The following is a 21,322-nucleotide window of genomic DNA, read 5'->3' on the forward strand; positions in this document are numbered from 1 at the left end:
TTTTTTGTTGATTTTCTGTCATCAGTAACTTCCTTGGTTGTCTGCGATATCACCTCGGTGGAAGTGGACGTAAAATACAACTAACACACACACACTTCCTTGGTTCTGCTTAAAGTATAAACTTGTTAGACCTGTACCAGGGCTGGTGTCCCAATCTTAACCATCTTCTCGTTTTTTGGGGTTGGTGTCAGTTAACTCTTAAGAACAGAATCGAATGAAACTTTTGATGCTTGCTTTTCTTTGTTAGTAGGTCATTTAGTTCTTGATTGTTATGTTCCTGTTCAAATCTTAACCTTACTCATAATCCCTATTCCAAGTGTCAATAATTGTATGTCATCATGGCTCATACTCAAATCGATTCTACCATGTGCCACAGAACCAAATATTTCCCAAATATCTATTTTTGAACTGTTATAGTAAGAACATCTTTATCTAATTCTTACCTAATGCAACTAAATTTTGATTCATCATCCTGTGACACTTTCAGAAAAGAGATCTGAGGAATAACGCGAACAAAGGGCAATTTTACAATTTTATTTTATGATTCACAAGCTAATATAATTACACACATAATATAAATTACACACATGGTATAAATTTTTAAAAAATACACTCTTACTTGATGAATAGTAGAAGAAAACTTGTGGCTGTGGTGATTGTCGCGGGCCCTGCATAATATAATTGTTGATGAATTTAAGACAGTTGACAGAAAATGGTTTCTCCAAAGTGCTTTTGTTTCTATGGGTCCATGGCTAAGGGAGTGGGGGGGGGGGGGCTAGAGATGGGAGACTGCAGTTCATACCTTTGCAGGATCACAGTCTTCTTGTTTTGTAATAAATTCATCTAATGAAATAAAATTGGGGTTTAACATCCTTCTGTTCTGCATCAACATTGAAGATGGTCATATGCCATGCAGTAGGGTATGAGGCAAATTTGTCCCAGGCAGCACCATTTATGCCTACTCTTCATCAAATTTTAATTGTCATGTGTTCTTTTATGTATACACCAACATACGTTGATATCTGACCTCATTTTGACTTCCCATTTTAACAAAAAGACTGTTCCTTGGTAGAACCTATTTCCTGTAATACTGACTAGGTGAAACCAGGCTAGAAACTCCTAAAGAACTTATTTGGACAGCACTGAAATTGTACCCAGGGCTGAACAAGCACCTCATACACTGAGTCACCACAGACCAGACTTTAGAAGAGAGCACCAGATTAAGGCATTGGCTTTCAGACTGAAGCCCAGAGGATTGTGCCAGCACTCCAGCCTCTAGAGAATAAAGTTATTGAATTAATGACAACTGAATATATGAAATTATCTAAATATAAAAAGATGTAATTAATATACCTTATAAATGTTTGTAATAGACATACTTTAGTAGTGAATGAAAACTGAATATATCAAAGTACACATAATCTAATTTATCTATTTATAAAAAAATGTAATAAATATACTGTATAAATATTTGTAATAAATATATTTTATTAAATAGAAACACTGTACTGTGTACCAGTGCCTTTTAGTGGGTAAGAATTTTCTAGATTCATAGCATTCAAAGTGAAAGGTGGGGGGGGGGGGGGGCAATTTCTCAGAATGAATGAATGATATATAGATTGATATATAGTTCAACAAAGAGAATCAATGACTTTTGTTCAGGATTGAATTGATGAATTGTCCGACAAAGAATTAAGTCTGCCAATCAAGGCAGATTAAGTAGTTAATCAAGGTAGGTGTATTGACGGCATAAAACGATAAATACGTTGATCACTTAATTACCTAATCAATCCAGCCTATTATCAACGATAATCGGGTTGAGTGGTAGTTATGCACTCAGTATACTATATTAATTTTGGAATTTTGAATATTATTTACCATGTCTTGATGTCCCATTGGGCATATTCCTGGTCGGACAATTTAGGACGTTTGGAAAATAGCGTCGGACATGTCCGGGTCCGGAATATACGGGCAAAATCCCATCACTGGTTTAACATGCTACTTTTCTGCACCACAGGGGCTAATGAAGACAGACAGAGATAGAGAAATGGGGTTTAACGTCCACTCGACAAAAACTTGGTGATTTTGGGACTAAAATATGGTTTAATTTTATTTCAATAATTTTCGTGCACACAGGGGACTTTAGCAGTGGGAGGAAACCAGAGAACCCGGAGAAAACCCACGAGGTCGGATAGGTGACCCTACTCCTTGTCATGTACAACTGGGGAATCGAAACCACGCCAGTTGACTCAATGACAGACCTTATGTAACAGCAAGCACGTGCTAACCATTCGGCCATCTAACCCTCCTGAAGACAGACATCTAACATACATGTACAGAGTGCTATGAGGGAAATTTTACCCAGACAGCAATTGAATTCCAACTGTGAAGGGTTCTTATAAGTGCACGCCAATGGGACCTCAGTTTTTTTCCATCCAAATGACTAGACACTGTTCCTGGCTAGAACCTCTGTCCTGCATCACTGACAAGGGAAAACCATACCGGCAAACCCTGGCCAAATTTTCTCGGTCAACACCAGAAATTGCTCAGACATCTGGATTTTACAATCCAGAACTTAACTTACAATCCAGTACTCTTTTTCATAGGAAGTAATACAAATCTTATAGTAAATAAGTTATGACTACAAATGTAAAGATTCACTTTTAAACATCAATACCATGTAAAGCCTTATTTCAGATGCTAGAAAATCTCTTTTAACCATGGCATTGTTAAGATCTTTTCTCGGGATCCTCTGGTAGTCTGCTGCTCAGAGAACACTTGCAATTTTCTTCTTGGCAACAAGGAATACTGGAACCTGACCGATCATCATTTTCCACAGCTCCTTCCATGCGACCCAATGTACTTTTGAAAACACAATGAGGTTGTAACTGCTCTCTTGAATGTTCTGAAGTTATTAGGAACTGATTGGATAAAGATTTTTCACACAAATTATCAACATTTTCTGTCCCTTTCACTTCTCCAAATTTATCCAGTCTGTTATTTTGTATATTTGAATCACACTTTTTAAATGTTTTAAGTTGTTCATTTTGCCATCTTTCAATGTTGTGTTGATTTCTGTGGAATTTGTATTTGGTTTTATTATCACTATTTTCTTCCATCAAATCTTCCAGAGCACAATTGTCATGCCTCCCAGATAATTTTTCAGCAGGTTGAGATCCACAGGTAATTTGTTCTCCTACTAACCGAAGTTCGTGGGGTGGTTTAGGAGTCGACAGCTTGGTTAAGTCACACTGATATTGCATAAGCTTTAACTCAAACTTCTTTAAATCTGGTTGAATTTTTGGGTCTGCTTTAGTTTCATAACGTAAAGTTGGGTGCTTATCAATTTCTCTAACCTTCGGCTCCTCAAAGAGGTGATCATCACTATTAAGGCGGTGTATACACATGGTAGCAGTCTTTGGTTCTAACAAACCTAACTCTCTGGAATCATACCGACCTAATATGTCATTGTGGTTCATTTGAGATTTCGATTGTCCTTTATCTTTGTCACTGGATGATGCGTTTCGTAAGACTGTCGAGCTTATTAATTTCTCCTTGAATGATGCTTCGTTTTTGGCCTCTGATGTTGCATCTTTCCAGAATAACTCAGCATTATATCCCACAGCTTCTAAATCTTTACAAACAAAGCATACTTTGTGGACACTGTGTAGGAATGTGAAGTCTGGAGCAATATTTTTTTGTAGGTCACAGAGACTCTTTTTACAGCCTGTGGACAGAGTTTGGTAGTCTTCTCGAACATCTGCACTACACTCATTTAAATAACGATCCAGTTCTCTATCAAATTCTTTCAGTACCTCCATTAATAATTTCTTGTCAAATTGGACCAGCATTACCAAATGTCCTAACGTTAAAGAAAGATGAGGATCTTTTGGAGATTGATTAATGGAAATATCTCGGAATTCAATAACTTCTTTAAGACATGAACGGGCATCCTTGATATTTTTCAGAAGCACGTAACAATGACCAAGTACTAACCGGACATGAATGTGAACACTGTGATATTTAGTACACTTATTGTAAATCTGCAGAGCTTCGTTTAGTAGATTCAAGGCTCTCGGTAAATCACAGCTGAAAGAATAAACAAACATGAATACGTGGCAGGATGATTAAGACGGAGTAAGATACAAGGTAGCAGACATTCAAAATCATTGAAAAGTCAAAGTAAAACTTTTATATTTTGTATGTCAGAGTTTATAGGTGCCAATTAACAAGGTAGATCAGCTAAAATGGGATTCATGACAAATTTAACTGAACTTTAATTCATTTCACAGACCTCAAACATGGCCAGATTAAGCTTGCATGGGACCCCTATGTAAATATGTCACTCAACAACTGTCTGTCATACTCACACAAAATGCAATTTGTATGTCAGTATGCCCGCTTGGTTGCCTTACCATAGCTGTGAAACTTTTATTTCCCCCCACCCGCCACTCATCTATTGATTTATGGTACAAAATGTTCCACAGCAGCTACATGTAAGTCAAAAAGGGTTGTCACATATTTTTTTTAATTTTGATAATGAGTGTCCAATTTACAAGTATTTAATTTCCTGACCACTGTTCAAAAATTAACCATTATACATCATTAATCAATTGGGTTCTTTATATTTTAATAGTGATTGAGAAATTAAACACTTGTAAATTGGACACTCATTATCAAAATTGAATGGTCAGCTTTAAACCTGACAGAAGTACAAATTAAACGATTTATGGTGATTTTAAACAGTTTTTACGAATTTTTAAGCAAAGATTGGATATTAAACGAATGTGAAAGAAATTAGTGCTAGATACACAAGATTAAATGGTACCTGGTTTACAGTGAAATGTGTCACAGATAATTTATAAATTAAGCAGTTTACAAACTATAGCATCGCAGGAAAAACATGGCCATGCTAGATGCTTCAATCAGTTCTAATGACCACGAAAAAACTGATTTTGATTATCGCTGAATGAAATGAAATGAAATGAAATGGGGTTTAACGTCCTACTGTTCTGCTCCTAAACTGGGCTAATGAAGACGGTATCGCTGAATGATATTGACAGAATCCATATAAGCAACCATCTGGGCGACGCTTAGGATATTGCCAGAACAAGCGTAGACTACCTATCATGTAAGAAAATATCATTCTTCTCAATGAAATGAGGTTCAACATCCTATTTTTCTGCACCAACTGGGCTAATAAAGACAAGCATATGCCGCTATACAGTGTGCTATGTGTCCATTACACCTAGTCTTTATCAAATTCCAACTGTTATGGGTTCTTTAACATGCATGCCCATCTGTACATGGGATCTTATTTTCTGGTCCCATCTGAACATCTAGACACTGTTCCTTGCTAGGTCCATCATCCTGCACCACTAATAAGGGGAAATTATGATGGAAAATCCCGGGGAACTTCCTCTGGACCAACTGTTTATACAAGACATACTTACAGTAACATATTTACTCTTCCCATGTGCCACAGCGTTAAAGCCGTGTTAAAATCTAAATATCCCAGACGTTGACGAATTGAATAGGCTTCTTCTAAATATGTGAGACCTTGTCCTGTAAAAGTGATTTTACAACATAAGAACAGCAAATTTACAAAAATCAATAAAGTCTTTATCCTCTGCTGGGTACCTTATTGTTTTGGTTATACAAAAAGTGACTTTTTACTTGAGTTTTTCACCCTTCTTATACTTGAGTTTTTCGAAGGCATAGATAATTATCAATATACAGAGAGAGAGAGAGAGAAATGGGGTTTAATGTCCACTCGAAACAAACTAGGTCGTTTTGGGACTTACATATGGTTCCCTTTTTTTTCAATAATTCACTTGCGCGTAGTAGGGGTCTTTAGCAGTGGGAGGCGACCGGAGGATGAGGAGAAAACCCACGAGAAATGGAAACCACGCCAGACCCCCCAATTAACAATTCAGTACTCAAAATACCCACGTAAGACCTAATAATAACAAATAAATAATAAAAGATAGACAACGAAACATACACCCACCCACATCAGCTAAGTCGTCGAGGCAGTAACAAGAGTTGTCACATATTTTTTCTTTTGTCAGTAATGAAACATTTACAATACACTAAAATCTGATTAAGAGTAATAACCCTTTAAGTAATATTAGACCAATGCTAACGTTTAGCATACAAAACATTTAATATCAGATTTAGCTTTAGCCTCTAGAGAGTTCACAAGATTTTTCAAAGTAATCAAGGGCTATAACTCTGGAAGTAATTATCGGAAATCATTGAAAATGAACAGGATTCTATGTCTCATGACCTTAAACACTGTGTATAAGTTTAAAGGCAATCAGATATTAAAGTAGCCAAGTCTCTAACTCAGCATCATCCAAAGTCTTTGACATTGAAAACACGAATTATTCGTCAGTTTAAATCAACATTGATGTTGTAATCTTACCGGGAAAAGATGGGCTTCTGATAACCAATATTTAAGACAAAATAAACATTTTAAAATTGGTACACGTATTATGTATCATAATGCATTTCAGCGCCATTTGTAATAAGGGACTTGAAGAATGAGGCTAAATAGTTTATATTCCACAAGTCATGTCAAACGGTGACGCCATATTCTTATCTGGAGAGCATGCACAATAAATACCATCGGTGTAAACTTGAATAAGCAGATGCTAGAGATTGCCATTCGAATGAGACTTCTGGCATATTTCGCGAAACATAACTGATTTGAAATTAGAGTAAAAACGGAAACGATTGAATGTAAATCAGGGGCCTGTTTCACGAAATTTTAACTAAGATAAAATCCAAATTTTAGTAATTTGATTGGATAATATTAGATTGATTTTAGTGCTTAGCCAATCAAAATTGAAGTATCTACTAAAATTTGGATTTTATCTTTAGTTAAAATTTCGCGAAACAGGGCCCAGTTTATATACATTCATATTACATTGTTATATGCGTTGCGACCCATTTGTGTCAATTTCTAGATCCCAAATATTAGCTATTAAGTTCCTTTAACTTTAGCCTCAAGAACTTCTGCAGGATATTTCAAAGAGATCAAGGGCTATAACTCCGGCAATAGTTATCGAAAATAGTTGAAAATCAATAGGCTTTTTCGTCTCAAGACCTTTAACAGTGTGTATCAATTTAAAGTCAATCGGATATTAATTTAAGCCTCTAGAGTGTCCACAAATATTTCAAAGCGATGAAGGGCCATAACTCTGGCAGTAATTATCGGAAATCGTTGGAAATCAATAGGTTTCTGCATCTAATGAACTAAAACACTGTGTATAAATATAAAGTCAATCGGATATTAACTTTAGCCTCTAGAGCATCAACATGATATTTCAAAGATATCAAGGGCCATAACTCTGGCAGTAACTATTGTAAATAGCTAAAAATCGATAGGATTCTTCATCTCATGAACGCCGGACGGATGAACAGACTGGGGCGACGACAATATATGACCACATTGCAATGTGGGTGTAAAAAAATCAATACTTGTAAACTCTGTGTATAAATTGAATAACTTTGGCCTGTAGGGCATCTGCACAATTTTTTCGAAGTAATCTTATAATTTAACAAAAGTAAAAAATTTCAGTAAATGCCCCCCAAAACAGCATTTATAATTGTGTCCAGCGATTATGCTGGGTTTATTATAAAGCATGGGTGATAGACCACACAGGTCATTTTCTCAAACAAAATATCATGACCGGTGATAAGGTTAACACAACCCATTAACCCATTAAATTTGTGCTTGCAGTTATTTAATCTTTTACAGTATTTGAATTAGTCCCATATTGTTAGTCAATCTGTCTAGTTAAAAGCTTATTAATCAACCACTATTTGGAAGAGACAAAACTGATTGCTTGTTGGAGATGATCACTTAATACAACACATTCAAACTTTTTGTGGCCTGTAAAAATAACAGATTCTCATTGCATATAAATGTTTTGCAGTTTTACTTACTATGAAGGCTTCTTTTTGAGTATTGCATACCAACATTATTCAGAGTTATGACCAGATCAGCAGGAACCATGTCTTCGTATTTCCGTCTCTCAATAAGAGAAGCTCTATAATACTTCATAGCGTACTCATCATTTCCAGCTTTAATATAAAAGATTGTAGCTGAAATTATTTATCTATAATAATACTAACCACTAACCTACGCTACTGTTTATCATTGCGTTTCCTAAAAGTAGAATCAGCATGTTACTGGTTTAGTTCAAACAAACATTTTCCAGAGACAAAATTCTTACTGAATAAATGGGTTATACATTAGCATTTCTATCTGCCATTTTTCATTTCCATCCAGATATCATCCACACAAGCTACATATATTAGCTACCACTGATATCCATATCTATTTTTGATAACAATGCTATAATGGTTTCTGATATGTTGTTATTGTTTGTCTATATATACACATTTGCTTGAAAACATTGAGAAAATACTCTTTGAAACTTCGCCAAAATAAATTTGTAATTGTTCTTCCATAGTTTTATGCCTTAGTTCATTTCCTTTTTATAGCCTCAGTGGTAGCTTACTATTTGTTTTTTTTAGAACCAAGGTCATAATACTATTAGCTAATAAAAATTTAATGCCATAGTTTATTCCCCTTATATAGCCTCAGGTGTAGCTTACATTGTATTTGTTTTTTTAGAAACACAGTCATATTAGCTAATAAAATGAGTAAACAATTACTTACATCTCTCATACAAAATACCTAAACTATTGATCATAATAGCTATAGATAGATGGGACGGGGTATATTTATACGCTAAATCTAAAGTTTCAAACAGGAGCTCTTCAGCCTTTTTGAAGTTTCCTGTAATAGAAATTAGAATTATGAAAGACAAATATGGTAGTCTTTACAATTCAATTTAATTAACTTATACAACTTGCAGTGATTTTTCAGCATTATAGGTATTATAATCCGAAAGCTGCTTATCCTTCCTTCAACTGTTGTTATGTTTTTAACTATTGTTACATAAGACAGCGTTAATTTGGTAATGACTACTTCACACCACAGTTTTTATATATAGGAACATGGTATTTATTTCCATATGATAACGAATATAATTTCCAAAGAAACATTTAAAACAAAAGAACTGCTTACCGAGGAATATTTGCTGTATGGCTATGAGAGACCTAACTGCTATTATCTGATTGGTTAAACCAATATTCAACTCCATTTCATTAGCTAGTTCCAAGGCATTTGTGCAACAACTGTAAAATTTTGAATGTATTAAAACAATGAACAATTAAGAATTACTGAATTTATGCTATGTTGTGTTTTGTCACAAGGATGCACTTGTCTTTATTCACTTGATAAACACAACACCAAACTGGCCTAAATTCAGTAAATGTGTCTTTATAAAACGATTCTTTTCTTTTAATTAGTGGTTGTAAATCTGAAGGGTGAGGACATTTTCATATGTACATGAATTTGGATAATTAGCTTTAGACAAGCATCACATACTGCCATTAAAACATGTCTGAAGATTTGATCTTTTCAGTTTGAATTTTATTCACGTATATCAATTTGAGAAGATTATATATGCCTCTTTAATTATTTACACATACTTAGATAATAATATACACAAAAAAATACTTGCTTTAAGGCTTCTTGATAATAACCTCTTTTGTAGTAATTGAAACCCATATCCCTCTTCAGATCTATCAAAATACGACTGGCTCCACAGTCTTTTAAAACGTCAAGAGCATCATTAAGCAGAGCCATGGCCTTTTCTAGATCATCACCTACAGTTTAATATATCAGACATTTTCAGAATAAACTCAGTATCTATACATTGAAAATATGGTTCCATTTACAATTTCAAGTAAAATGGGTATATAAAGCATCAGGGTCAAATATCATCTTACAAGTCGGTAAAATTATCAAAACTGAGCTTCATCAACCAGTAGGTCGCATCATAATGGACAAATCTAAAGAGGATAAAAACAGGCAATTTTGTTCTTTTACTATATATGACAACGATAGCAAAATGGGGTTTAGTGTCCACACTCGACACAAATTAGATCATTTCAGGACTAATATAATATGGTACAATTTTATCTAAACAATCCAATTGTAAGGGGTCTTTAGCAGTGAGAAGAAACTGGAATTCCCGGTGAAATCTCATGTGGTTGGGTTGACGACCCTACTCCTACAATCTAATGTGCACGCTTTAGATCACTTGACCCCCACCCCTAACTATTTCAGTAACTTTAACCTATATCAGTAGATATCTTATTGGTTGTTCTTTCCAATAGACCTAAACAGCTAACTTTACAGTAAATAAATAAGTGATTCCCAAAATTACCCATGTAAAGTTTTTAACTTCCGTTCCCTAACTTACCTTTGGTGTATGTTATAGCCCTCCCTAAACCAGCTCGTAAAACCGCTATATTGTTAGAAGACCCATATATTTCAGATACATTCACCATTGTCTGGTAAAATAAAAGAGCTTCTTCAGGAAAACATTTCACCAAGAGATTACTGGCTCCAACTGCTACCTGTATAGGCAATTAAGTGTAAGAATATTATATTGACTAATATCTAAGGCCATGTAATATCTAAGGCTCTGTCCCTGGGGGTCGAGGTATGCACCAAAATCAATAGTTGCCACCCTTAGGCTATAGGGAATACATATGCCAAGTTCCAAGCTGATTCATTCAAAAGTGCTTCCTGTATACGATAAACATAAAAATTGGGCGTGGCTCTGCCCCTTGGGGTCAGGACATAGCCCAAAATCAATAGTTGCCGTCCTTAGGCTATTAGGAATATTTATGCCAAGTTCCAAGACAATCCATTAAGAATTGTGGCCTGTAGGAAATACACAGACACACAAAGAAAACGTGGGTGTGGCTCTATCCCTGGGGGCCAGATATTCACCAAAAAATAATAAGGATCATCCTTAGGGTATAAGGAATAAGTATGAAAAGTTCTTAAGACAATTGTTTAAGAATTGCGGCCTGTAGGTGACACATAGACACACAAAAAGAAAATGGGTGTCGCTCTGACCCTGGGGGTTGGGCATGCACCACAAACAATAGGGATGTTCCTTAAGGCATAAGGAATAAGTATCCAAAGTTTCAAGATGATACGTTAAGAAATGGGACCTGTAGAAAGAAACAAATACAAGAAATGGGCGTGGCTCAGCACCTAGGGGTCGGGCATGCCCCAAAAACAATAGGGATCATCCTCAAGCTATAAGTAATAAGTATGTAAAGTTTCAAGATGATCAGTTAAGAATTGCGGCCTGTCAGCGAACCAGATACACACCCACACTCACACACATACACGGGCGATGGCAATATGATCTGGTCAATAAAAATCATTTACATTGAAACTAATACGGGTGGAGATTTGGCATTTTTAAAATGACATATACCAGTAGATTAGGGAAGAGGCTAAACATATGCAACGAAATACCTCCCCTACACTAGGCACTTCCCATTCACAGATTAAGTGCGAGTATTTTTTAAGCATCTATAATTCTCTTTGATTTTAGCCTTATTTGGTAACAGAAAAGGGTTGGTTTATTTTTCCTGTGCTGATCCTACATCATTCAACCACTTCTCTCCTAAATGTGTAATGAAGCTGAGCTATATGCTCTCCTTAAAAAAACTGGTAGTCCTTACAGTTTAATTCCCTGTCTCTGAACCTGTCGTTGTCCCTTTTTATATACACAAAAAGATAAAATTTAGGTACATGAAAAAAAAAAAACATAAATCTTACCTTCAAAAAGGCCTCGAAAGTTTTGTCTGTACAATGAATGGCCTCCTTTAATACTTGTTCCAAATTTAACCAATCATCACGCAAATAGCCGTACACAGTTTGTTGTGATGTAATAAACATCTCATTATTTGCTCGGGATAGAACATCTCCAAAGAACGTCACAAACTTTAGACGTGCTACATCATCATAGGTGACTCGATGTACTAACACATTTCTTACATATGATTCAATATTTGGCACCAAACACATGCGCAAAGTACCATTTGAACTTATGGTGCTGATGATTGAATTCTGTTTCAAAGAAATCAGATCATGTTTGACTTGTGGTTCTTTATTATCAGTGTCTGTGCCAAGAACAGCTGTAACACTGTCCATCCCAAACGAACCTCTAAAGATGGACAAGTCTATAACCTTCTTTTTTAAGTAATCACTCAACCCTTCAATTAAATCAAGTGATTGTACACTGGTACCTGATTGGTTGTCGCCATGAATTCTCTTTGATCGACGTTCATCATGAAGATACCAATCTAAATATTTGGCACTAATTGCCATATCAGCATTGGCTTTGATGCAGCAGGCGGCATCAAGCACATAAGGTGGTAATCCATAACATCTTTCTGTGACAGTTTTTATAAATGGTTGAATGTCAAATCCACGTAAAAGATCTTGTAGCAGGAGCCGCACGTCACTTTCATCCAGTGGACTAACCATGATATCCTTACTACAACAATCAAAATCATATCTGATTTGTGAAGTCACCATGATGTTTATATTTTGACATTCGTTGAGAAGTTTCAACACAAATCCTTCAAATTTTTTTCCAGACAAAATACATGGAAAATTTAATTTTTCACAGTTTGTAAAAAGCAAATTGGAGACTAGATTGTAAGAAGCATCTTTAAATTCCTTGAAAATGAAATGTTCTTCCATTATTTGAGGTTTATCCTTGAAGCAAGTCTGCACAAAGCGTTGCAAGAAATGTTCCCAGGAACATATGTCTGAACATGGCACTTGTAAGACCTTCAGTTCTTCCTGTTCATGTTTCAATTCAAGCAATACCTAGAGGGAATAACATCAGTAGTTTAGAATGTACTTAAATATAGACAATACATATTGTATTAGCAAAAAAGTCTGAATAACCTCAAAAAGTCATTAAGCCTCTACTTAGCTTAAGCAGACCAGCAGTTGTCATGCAAGGTAGACTCACATTTTGCAAGTGATGGACAGAGAACAGCAATCAGGGGCCATAATCCAAAAAGTTACAGTCCAATACAGAGTTGCCATTCTGTTGGGCAGTTTCAGTTCAATATTCACAAAATTCTAACTCGGCTGTCATTATGGTGTAAAGGTGATGCATATAAACGTTTTTTTAAATCGGATAAAAATTACAAAATTCAAACTCAGTTGTCATTATGGCGTAACAGTGATGCATATAAACGTTTTTTTTCAAATTGGATAAAAATTGTAGTATATAGATTATAGAGTAATTTGTTATAGGAAAGATTTGATTTTAATGCAATTGATATAATTAAAAATATCCTCATTGATCTTAAAGGAGCTAACCTTTTACTCAATATTTTTTATAACATTTGAAATTAAATTTGAACAATCAGGGGCCATAATCAAGATCTTTGTAAAATAAACATAAATTTAAAGTTTCATCAAAATCAGATCAAAATAATTGCTTGTCTCTTCTTAACATAAGCAGAAAATGCTCATCTTCGAACTTCATCAAGGCATTAACCTAATAAACACCCACACCAATTAGCTCAATTAGAAGGAGAGTTATTGTGTTCCACAGAAAGACAGGCAGAGGGACAGACCCCTCTGGGAATAAACGTACGGAACATATTACTTAATTGCATGTTTACTTTTATGTAAAGCATCGAGCAAATCAAACTGCTTATCTATATTTAGCCTGAGCAGAATATGCTCATGATTGAGCTTAGTTAAGGTTTTGATGTAGTGAAGCTGTAGGCCTATACACCAAATTCCTTATCCTTATTGGAAAATGTTATTCATGGAAGTCAGTCAAAACACTGACATAATACTTTGTGTTAATCCTCCAAACCACTTATATTCACTGTATCTATATATAATACAGTACACCATTCACATGCATGTACACACTTTAAAATAATTATTTCATATTGATCTCTGACTCATCACTTCACTATTTCTTTCACATTAATAGTCAATAAACTTTATGTATTACTCACCTGACGTGCAAGTCTACTTTTCCCTACCATGGTTTGACCATGAAGTTGTATTAGTTTATGTTGTCCACTTAATAATATAGTCTTAATTGATTCTCGTTCAGTCCGTCGTCCAACGAATTGGATCATTTCACTTTCGTCTTCAAGACTCATTTTTTGTGTCTCGTATTCCTCAATATCTACAAAATGTATATATACATTATGATACAACTATACTATACAACAAATCACACACAATATATGACATCTGGTCTAGATATAACAATATTAATACAGGGACAGACTGAGAAGGAATCTGCCAGTATGGTAGACTCGGGGACCCCATAAGAAGTTAATGTTCGGACATAGTTTGGGAACCCATTTTAGTCTTGAGATTACATTGCTTTTGATGAATTGGTAAGGTGACTACACATTAAATTTGTGTATAAGCTAGAAACTTTAGGATATACTCTAAAAAGCACCATTTACATTCAGTTTTTTTTTTTTTAAAAATCCCCTTGCCCCTACTAAAGGTGGTGTCTCACAGGGCTCGTCTCGGGGCCTTCATGCACCCAGTCCATCCCTGTATTAATATATAATTAAATACTAAAAACTTTCATTTCATTTTGTAAAAACAGACTAGTTGAGCTTGATCAAAAAAGCAAGTGAACAATTGCAAGCAGTTAAATTCATAAATAGTATTCAAACTTTTTTCAAAGCTAACATCTATGATTTAAATCCATCCAAGATACTGTAACAAATAATTTGAATAAGTTATCCAAACCAACACAATATCAATGCTGGTGGTAACTAAAAAAAAGTCTATCCTGTATTGTACAATATAGCATGTGACACAGAGAAAATAAATATTTTTCTATTCTGCACTTGTATATTGAACTAGATTATGACCAATCGTCTACATCAACTCTTAAAATATGTGCGGGATATTGTTTGTATTTTAAGTTGTTTAATAGTCTTGAACTAAATATTGTGTAATACACTGAAACTACAAGCTAACACCCTCTTGCAGTATCAATATATTACTTAATGTCTTACTTACGACCACTAAACCACACTTACCATTTGGGTTGACATATACATATAATCTGACAGGTGTAAGAGGTTCACAAAACAATTTTTAAGATAATACTTAATATTGTATTTCTCAAAGCACAAAAAAACAATTTTACGATAACATTGTATTTCTTAAAGCACAGAACAGAATAGTATGACATAAAAGCTATAATAGGTAACTTATACATATACTGAAACACGGATCTTATAATAACATAATGTCACCGCGAGGTACAGATCTCACTTGCTTTTTGCAAGTCAAGCACAGCCAACTTTTCAAAAGAAACGATTATTTTCCATCCTGCCCGAAATCAAAAAATAAAATTGTATATGTTCACAACTAAAACTCTGATATACAAGTACCTGTATTAAACCACAGTTCTTAAAAATAACATGTATCATCTTGCCCACGAATGCACCAATATTTATAGCTCAGTGGGTTTAACACACCAATATATATTTGACATAACAATATCGTGACATACTTAAATATTTTTCAGACTTTTCAATTTTAAAATATTATCACATCTGCACCCATAAGCTATTCAGGTATAATTTGATCATGCGTGCAAGGCTATACTTAACAAAATTACCTTGTACTCCAATTCACCTTGTATTTAGTTCCACGTATATATTTTTTAATCCACTGAATTTGTGTTGTGTAAAATTAAAAGAGGAACATATTCAATATTAATTAACTGTTATGCAGGTGACTCATTATAACTTGACTCAAACAAGAATTAGCTGACAATACAGGAAAGAAAACAAGGGTGTAAAGAGACATTTTACAAAATAACAAAACGTCCTAGTGTGGCTGGTAGTTCTCTTTTGATTTATCTTTGGTTGGACAAAATCAGACTTCTTCTGAAGTCTCTAGTTTGTATCGGTTCTTTCAGAATACATGTGATATTTTTAAACATGTACCGGATGTGTCACCATTTTTAGCTTTAACAAACATGCCAATTTTAATTCAACCAGATGTCTCAATAAAGAACTAATATCAGATACCCATTTTTTTTATATTTATTGTGCGGAAAATTAGATATCAGGAAAATTTGTAAGGAAAAAATCCAAATACGGAATGCTATATGATCAATGGTACTATCAATTATTAACAGGATGGGAGTAAATGAAATTAGGGTTTTTCAATGCAATTAGGTTATTTCAGGACTAACGTATGGTAATTCCTTTTTTCAATAATTCAACAATGTGCTGAAATCTTTAGCAGCCACAGGAACTTAGAAAATCCAAAGAAAACCAAGCGTATTATGCAGACATGCCTACTCCTTATAGGCTTCAATGTATGTGATTGACCACACAGCTTACATACATGACAGACTTTATGATCCGATCACCCAAACTCTTCAAACAGAATAAATGTGCAATTTGTAATGTTAGTTCATTTATTTATATGTTTGATATTCGTTTAGATTATAGGCCTACTTACCAAAACAATACAATACATTTATATCTTGGACTAAGGTTTTTTTTCACATTCAGTTATCCAAGAACACTATTATAATATATTTTATCTGTCTAGACTGTACCTACTGATATGCATAAGTTATGAATAAGTCAAAATGACCCATACTCATCTTTCTCATTTATAAAAAGTAAATGAGGAAGTACTGAAACAGACATTCTAGCATCCTGTTTTGTGTAAACAAACAACAAATATCACCACATATTATTAATTAATAATATTCATATAAAATATAAAAAATTTGGGTTTTTTTTTGAAGGAGTAGTCCTAGATCTGAAGACACCATAAATGACTGTTCTTATGTATGTAAAGATATATCTAATGCCAAAATATGATGAAGTAGCCTATTTATTTAATCTGAAAGTTTTAAAACAAATTATTTAACCATTTGGAAGTGATCACTATAGATTGGCTTAACTTATGAAACTGTATTCTTCAATATTTTAAAGGGACAATAACACTCTTGCTGGCTTGACAGCTCCAGAAAATAAAAAAATAGCCTTATTCTAAGTACTAGATGTGTTAGTGTCCTACCTGTTGTGTAAATTATCCATTAAATCCTATTTTACTTGTCCAGAGGGTTCAAAAATATTTTTAAATCCAAGTCACATTTAAACAGCTTTACGTCAGGCTTACAATCAAGGTTACAATTGTAGCACATCAATGCATGGCATTTGCTTGTTTTTCATATCTATCCCAACCAAAGGTCTAGTTTGCCTTTGAATTTTATGGTTGGTGTATGTATAAGACATATATAAAGATTGGCCATGCAATTAGGCCCAATTATCCAGGCAATTTATATTCAAACGTAACTAAGAAATTGTTTTGTCGATAATTGTCATTGAACTGCAAAGCATGACAAATCACAAGATCCATAAATTCGACAAAGCCCCTTTAAGAAATGTTGATCATTTCATGTTCATGACCTTGGCTATTGATCGAAAGAGAAATATAAAATATAAATTTCCCAAACACTCAGTCTTTTTCAAAATTTGTGAGGGGAAATGGGCAAGTAATTTAATTGGTCGAGTAGATACTTTTTATCCATGAGAAACAAAACCTTTATTGACAATAATTTAGGCAAGTTTTTAAAAGTTTAAATGAGGGCATTTTCAACAAATAACAAAACAATGTATGCACATGTACAGCAGCTTAGTTTTTATTCTTTTGTAGGTAACAGGACCATTTACGAAATACTAAAAACTTAACAGAAATAAATAAAATTTATTAGGCTCTACCTAATACAAACAAAGCATATACCATTCATGTTATCAGCAGGTTGTTTTGATTTTGTCAATTTTTGTGGGGGTCACAGTGGCTAAGTGGGTAAGACGCTTGCACGCTAGTCTTTGAGGTCGGGTGTTCGATCCCTGCATTGGCCGAGAAAGTTCATCCATATTTTCCGGTGTCGTTCCCCCTTGTCAGCGTTTCAGGACGGAGGGCCAGACAAGGACAGCTGTCTAGTCGTTCGGATGGGACAAAAAACCTAGGTCCCGTGTACATATTGGCGTGCACATAAAAGATCCCTTGACAGTTGGAATTTGATATAAGAGTAGGCCGTAGTGCCACTGTCCAGGCAAAATTTCCCTCATAGCACACTGTATGGCGCATGCCCATTTTCATTAACCCGTCTTCATTTTCATTTCATTTCATGTCTAATTTCATTAATTATGATAATGAGGATGTGCTAAAACTTACCGTCTTCATATTGGTTATCTTCAAGTTCTCTATTGTTTTGTAATGATAAAGTATTTTTAGGTCCAATCTGTATTCCACTGCAGTTCTTTATGTTGATGACGGGTGTCTTGAAACGTCTTTTCTTGGCAGACATACTAATAACGGATCCTGAAAAGGAACGAAACAGATTGATTAAAATAATTTTAATAACAAGAAATTATTATTATCATTTTTGCAGCCCCACCAATGATCAATATGAAATTAACGGCTTCACGTCAACAACACATGACCTAGTTATTGGTCTCATCCGACATTCTTCTTTGCCAGACCCTCCATCTGCATCCCTGACTGACATGGGGAAACCATGCTGGAAAACCCTGTATTACATCATCTAGTCCATACTTAGTTTATTTACCATCTGAATAGTGCACTGCTCAAGACAATATTTCTGTTTGCCAATGAACGATTCTGACTTTTTATTCTGTGACTAAAGCTGAACATGGTTGGAATGGCATCTGGTTTTAAACTTTTTTTTTTTAAAAAACTAGGTGTAGCCCCAACAATTCACCACGGAAAAGTCGCAAGTCCTGCCTTAATTATCACTGAACTTAAATTTTTTGATTTTATGACCGGTATCAATGTACAGCAACTATGGAATTGCTCTGTACCTTTCGACTGGTCTTATGTTTGGAGTTGGCAATTTTAAAATTGGTCACTTTACGATTTTACCGGTCTTATTTAAACACCCAAAAGCTACACACTCAGACATGTCATGTGCATTCTGACGTGAACAGTTTGTCAACGTAACTATTAATCTTAATTTTGATTGGTTGAGAATCATCGATGGGTGGGAACATGGCCTCGGCCATTGTAGTGACAATCATTAAATAAAATAAGCCTTTTTGTTCTTTAAACTTTAATAATTTATTAATTTTTCAAATCAGAAGTCATTTTAATAAAGTATTTATTATCATTAAGCAAAATAACCTGCTTTGGTGAGTTTTTTCTTTAAGTTAGAATCTCTGTTTTAACCAACAATTCTTTGAAATGAAATAGGGTTTAATCATTAAACTTTAATGTCCTATTTTTCAGCACCGACTGGGCTAATGAAGATAGTATTTTTATCAAAAAATCAGAAAATTCGTATAGAAAATGTTTTGATCAAAATGTGTCCGTTCCAACCAAAGTGTGTATGTTCTGACAAAAATGTGTCCGTTTAAACAGAAATTTGTCAGTTTGGACAAAAGTGTGTTCATTTTGACCAATGTGAATTTCGGATATTTTGGTTTATGGCTGTTTTGACCACATCCTTCTTGGAATCCGCATGTTAGCTTTCACCAGATCAAGCTATAGAGGAAATATACAAACACGTTATACTGACCTACGTGGAGTGCTTGATTACGATTGCTCAAATATTACAAAAGAAAGCAGGAGATAGGGTCACGATCTTTATTATATGTACTTCCTATTACACTTAAATCATTTTCAAGTAGACAAATGAAATTGTTTTTATGGGGAAGTAAACCACATGATAATGAATCTTTCTCTTCCAAATGTATTATCCACCCTTTTTTCTTATGTCGTTATTCTGAAGTTTATAGTTGGAAATTTTAATGTATTGTGTGCTAATTATATAACTTGAATCTAGAATTTGATTTTTCCTGGTTATTACAAATATCACATTTTCAAATAGAAACCAGCGGTTGCCATGTAAGATATGCCAATATTTTGCAAGAGATGGAGAGAGAACAAGCTAAAAAAATGTGAGCTTTTGTAGTCAGGCACCATAATCCAGGAAGTTACGGTTCGATATGCACGAATATCAAGAGGGACCGAGATATCTTGGATATAAACATATATTATAAGTTTCATCAAGATCAGATAAAAATTGTGACTTCTAGAGGGTCCACAACCTTGGTACGACATACTTTTACACTATTTGCATGCAAGTAGCAGACATTTTGTCAGGCATTTACGGTGATTTTATTAAGGTGTAACAGTGATATATTCAAACATTTTTTTAAATCAAATAAAAAATTGTGTAGCACCATAGGTCTTTCTGTCTGACGTGGAGAGCGGACATTGTCAAACCGGTTGCCACATCCTACATACGACCCATGCATCTATTCTTACTTCATATTTCTGTAGCCTTGTGATCGTCTAGAATTTGTTTCTAGCTGTCTTTACTTCTGCTTCACGTTGTGTATTTACTTCTTCCAGTTTCTTAAGACATTTGTCTTACCAGGAATAATAATGCATAGTTCGCTTCTACATATTTTATATATATATATAGCTGAATACAGGTATACAAGCATAGCACAAATTGCAATACTATATAGCTAAAACCACTTCTCCACCCTATCCAGCCTCTCGGCTGTCTATGAACTCAGATGTACCCTCCATCTCTGGAATCCAATGCAAGTCTGACTTAAAACTTTAATATGATTTATTTTATAAGACTCCTGCAGATCACGCACAGAAAGCCTGTTCATGGCCCTCAACCTGTGCAATTAACGATATGATTGGTTACTTTAACCCAAATGATGCAATTAGAATAATTCCACTCACGTGTAATTCTGGTGGTAAATGAGTGACATATGTTTTCGATAAATAGTTCTTTTTTATGTATCAACTGTCAATTACAGACTAAGTTGATTTAGTACACACTATATATGTGAATATGTTTGAATTTTTCATACTTGCCAAAGATATTAATTAATGAAATATAAAGGCATCTTATTTCCCTATTCCTTGTCTATAAATTTAAAAACAATGTCGCAACGACGATAGTGCTACAATTGTGACCAATAATGGTTTCACAAGCTAAAAAACAAGATTTTTCGTACAGCCATAATCCAGGAAATTAAACTCTGATCTGTGTGAATATTGAAAGGAACCAAGATCTTTGGGTTATAAACATACATTTCAAGTTTCATCAACATCGGATGAAAATTGTGACCTGTAGAGTGCCCACAAACAAATTGTAGACAAACTGGGGTGACGACAATATACATCCACATGAAAATGTGGGTCTATAATATGGGGGTCCTATTGATGACTCAATGCCGCTGTGGAAGGAATTCATTTCTGCTGATATACAGAAAATATTATGTTGCTATTTACATATACCTTAAAAATAAAGGGGAGAATATCCCCCATATAAGC

At 34.5% G+C, this 21,322-nt stretch overlaps 1 protein-coding gene across 5 annotated transcripts in view; it reads right to left on the minus strand.

Annotated features, from left to right (window-relative positions):
- Positions 1-519: 519 nt before the first annotated feature.
- The window catches only part of LOC126828338 (uncharacterized), a 29,607-nt gene continuing 8,804 nt past the window's right edge, over positions 520-21,322 (minus strand). For 2 of the 5 annotated variants that reach the window (XM_050558050.1, XM_056101786.1), the window contains exons 2-11: positions 18,179-18,325; positions 13,948-14,123; positions 11,729-12,787; positions 10,347-10,503; positions 9,603-9,747; positions 9,104-9,213; positions 8,693-8,812; positions 7,954-8,091; positions 5,454-5,565; positions 520-4,089 (exon numbers count right to left, since the gene is read on the minus strand). In XM_050558050.1, the coding sequence (XP_050414007.1) occupies positions 2,730-4,089; positions 5,454-5,565; positions 7,954-8,091; positions 8,693-8,812; positions 9,104-9,213; positions 9,603-9,747; positions 10,347-10,503; positions 11,729-12,787; positions 13,948-14,123; positions 18,179-18,311 (3,510 nt within the window). In that variant the 5' untranslated portion in view covers positions 18,312-18,325 and the 3' untranslated portion in view covers positions 520-2,729. Of the gene's footprint in view, positions 4,090-5,453; positions 5,566-7,953; positions 8,092-8,692; positions 8,813-9,103; positions 9,214-9,602; positions 9,748-10,346; positions 10,504-11,728; positions 12,788-13,947; positions 14,124-15,003; positions 15,296-15,360; positions 15,501-15,590; positions 15,959-18,178; positions 18,326-21,322 lie in introns of those variants that run through there. The other 3 variants (XM_050558077.2, XM_050558058.2, XM_050558067.2) reach the window with 3 other exon arrangements.

Source organism: Patella vulgata, chromosome 1 (assembly GCF_932274485.2).
Source record: "Patella vulgata chromosome 1, xgPatVulg1.2, whole genome shotgun sequence".
In the NCBI taxonomy this organism is placed as follows: domain Eukaryota; kingdom Metazoa; phylum Mollusca; class Gastropoda; family Patellidae; genus Patella; species Patella vulgata.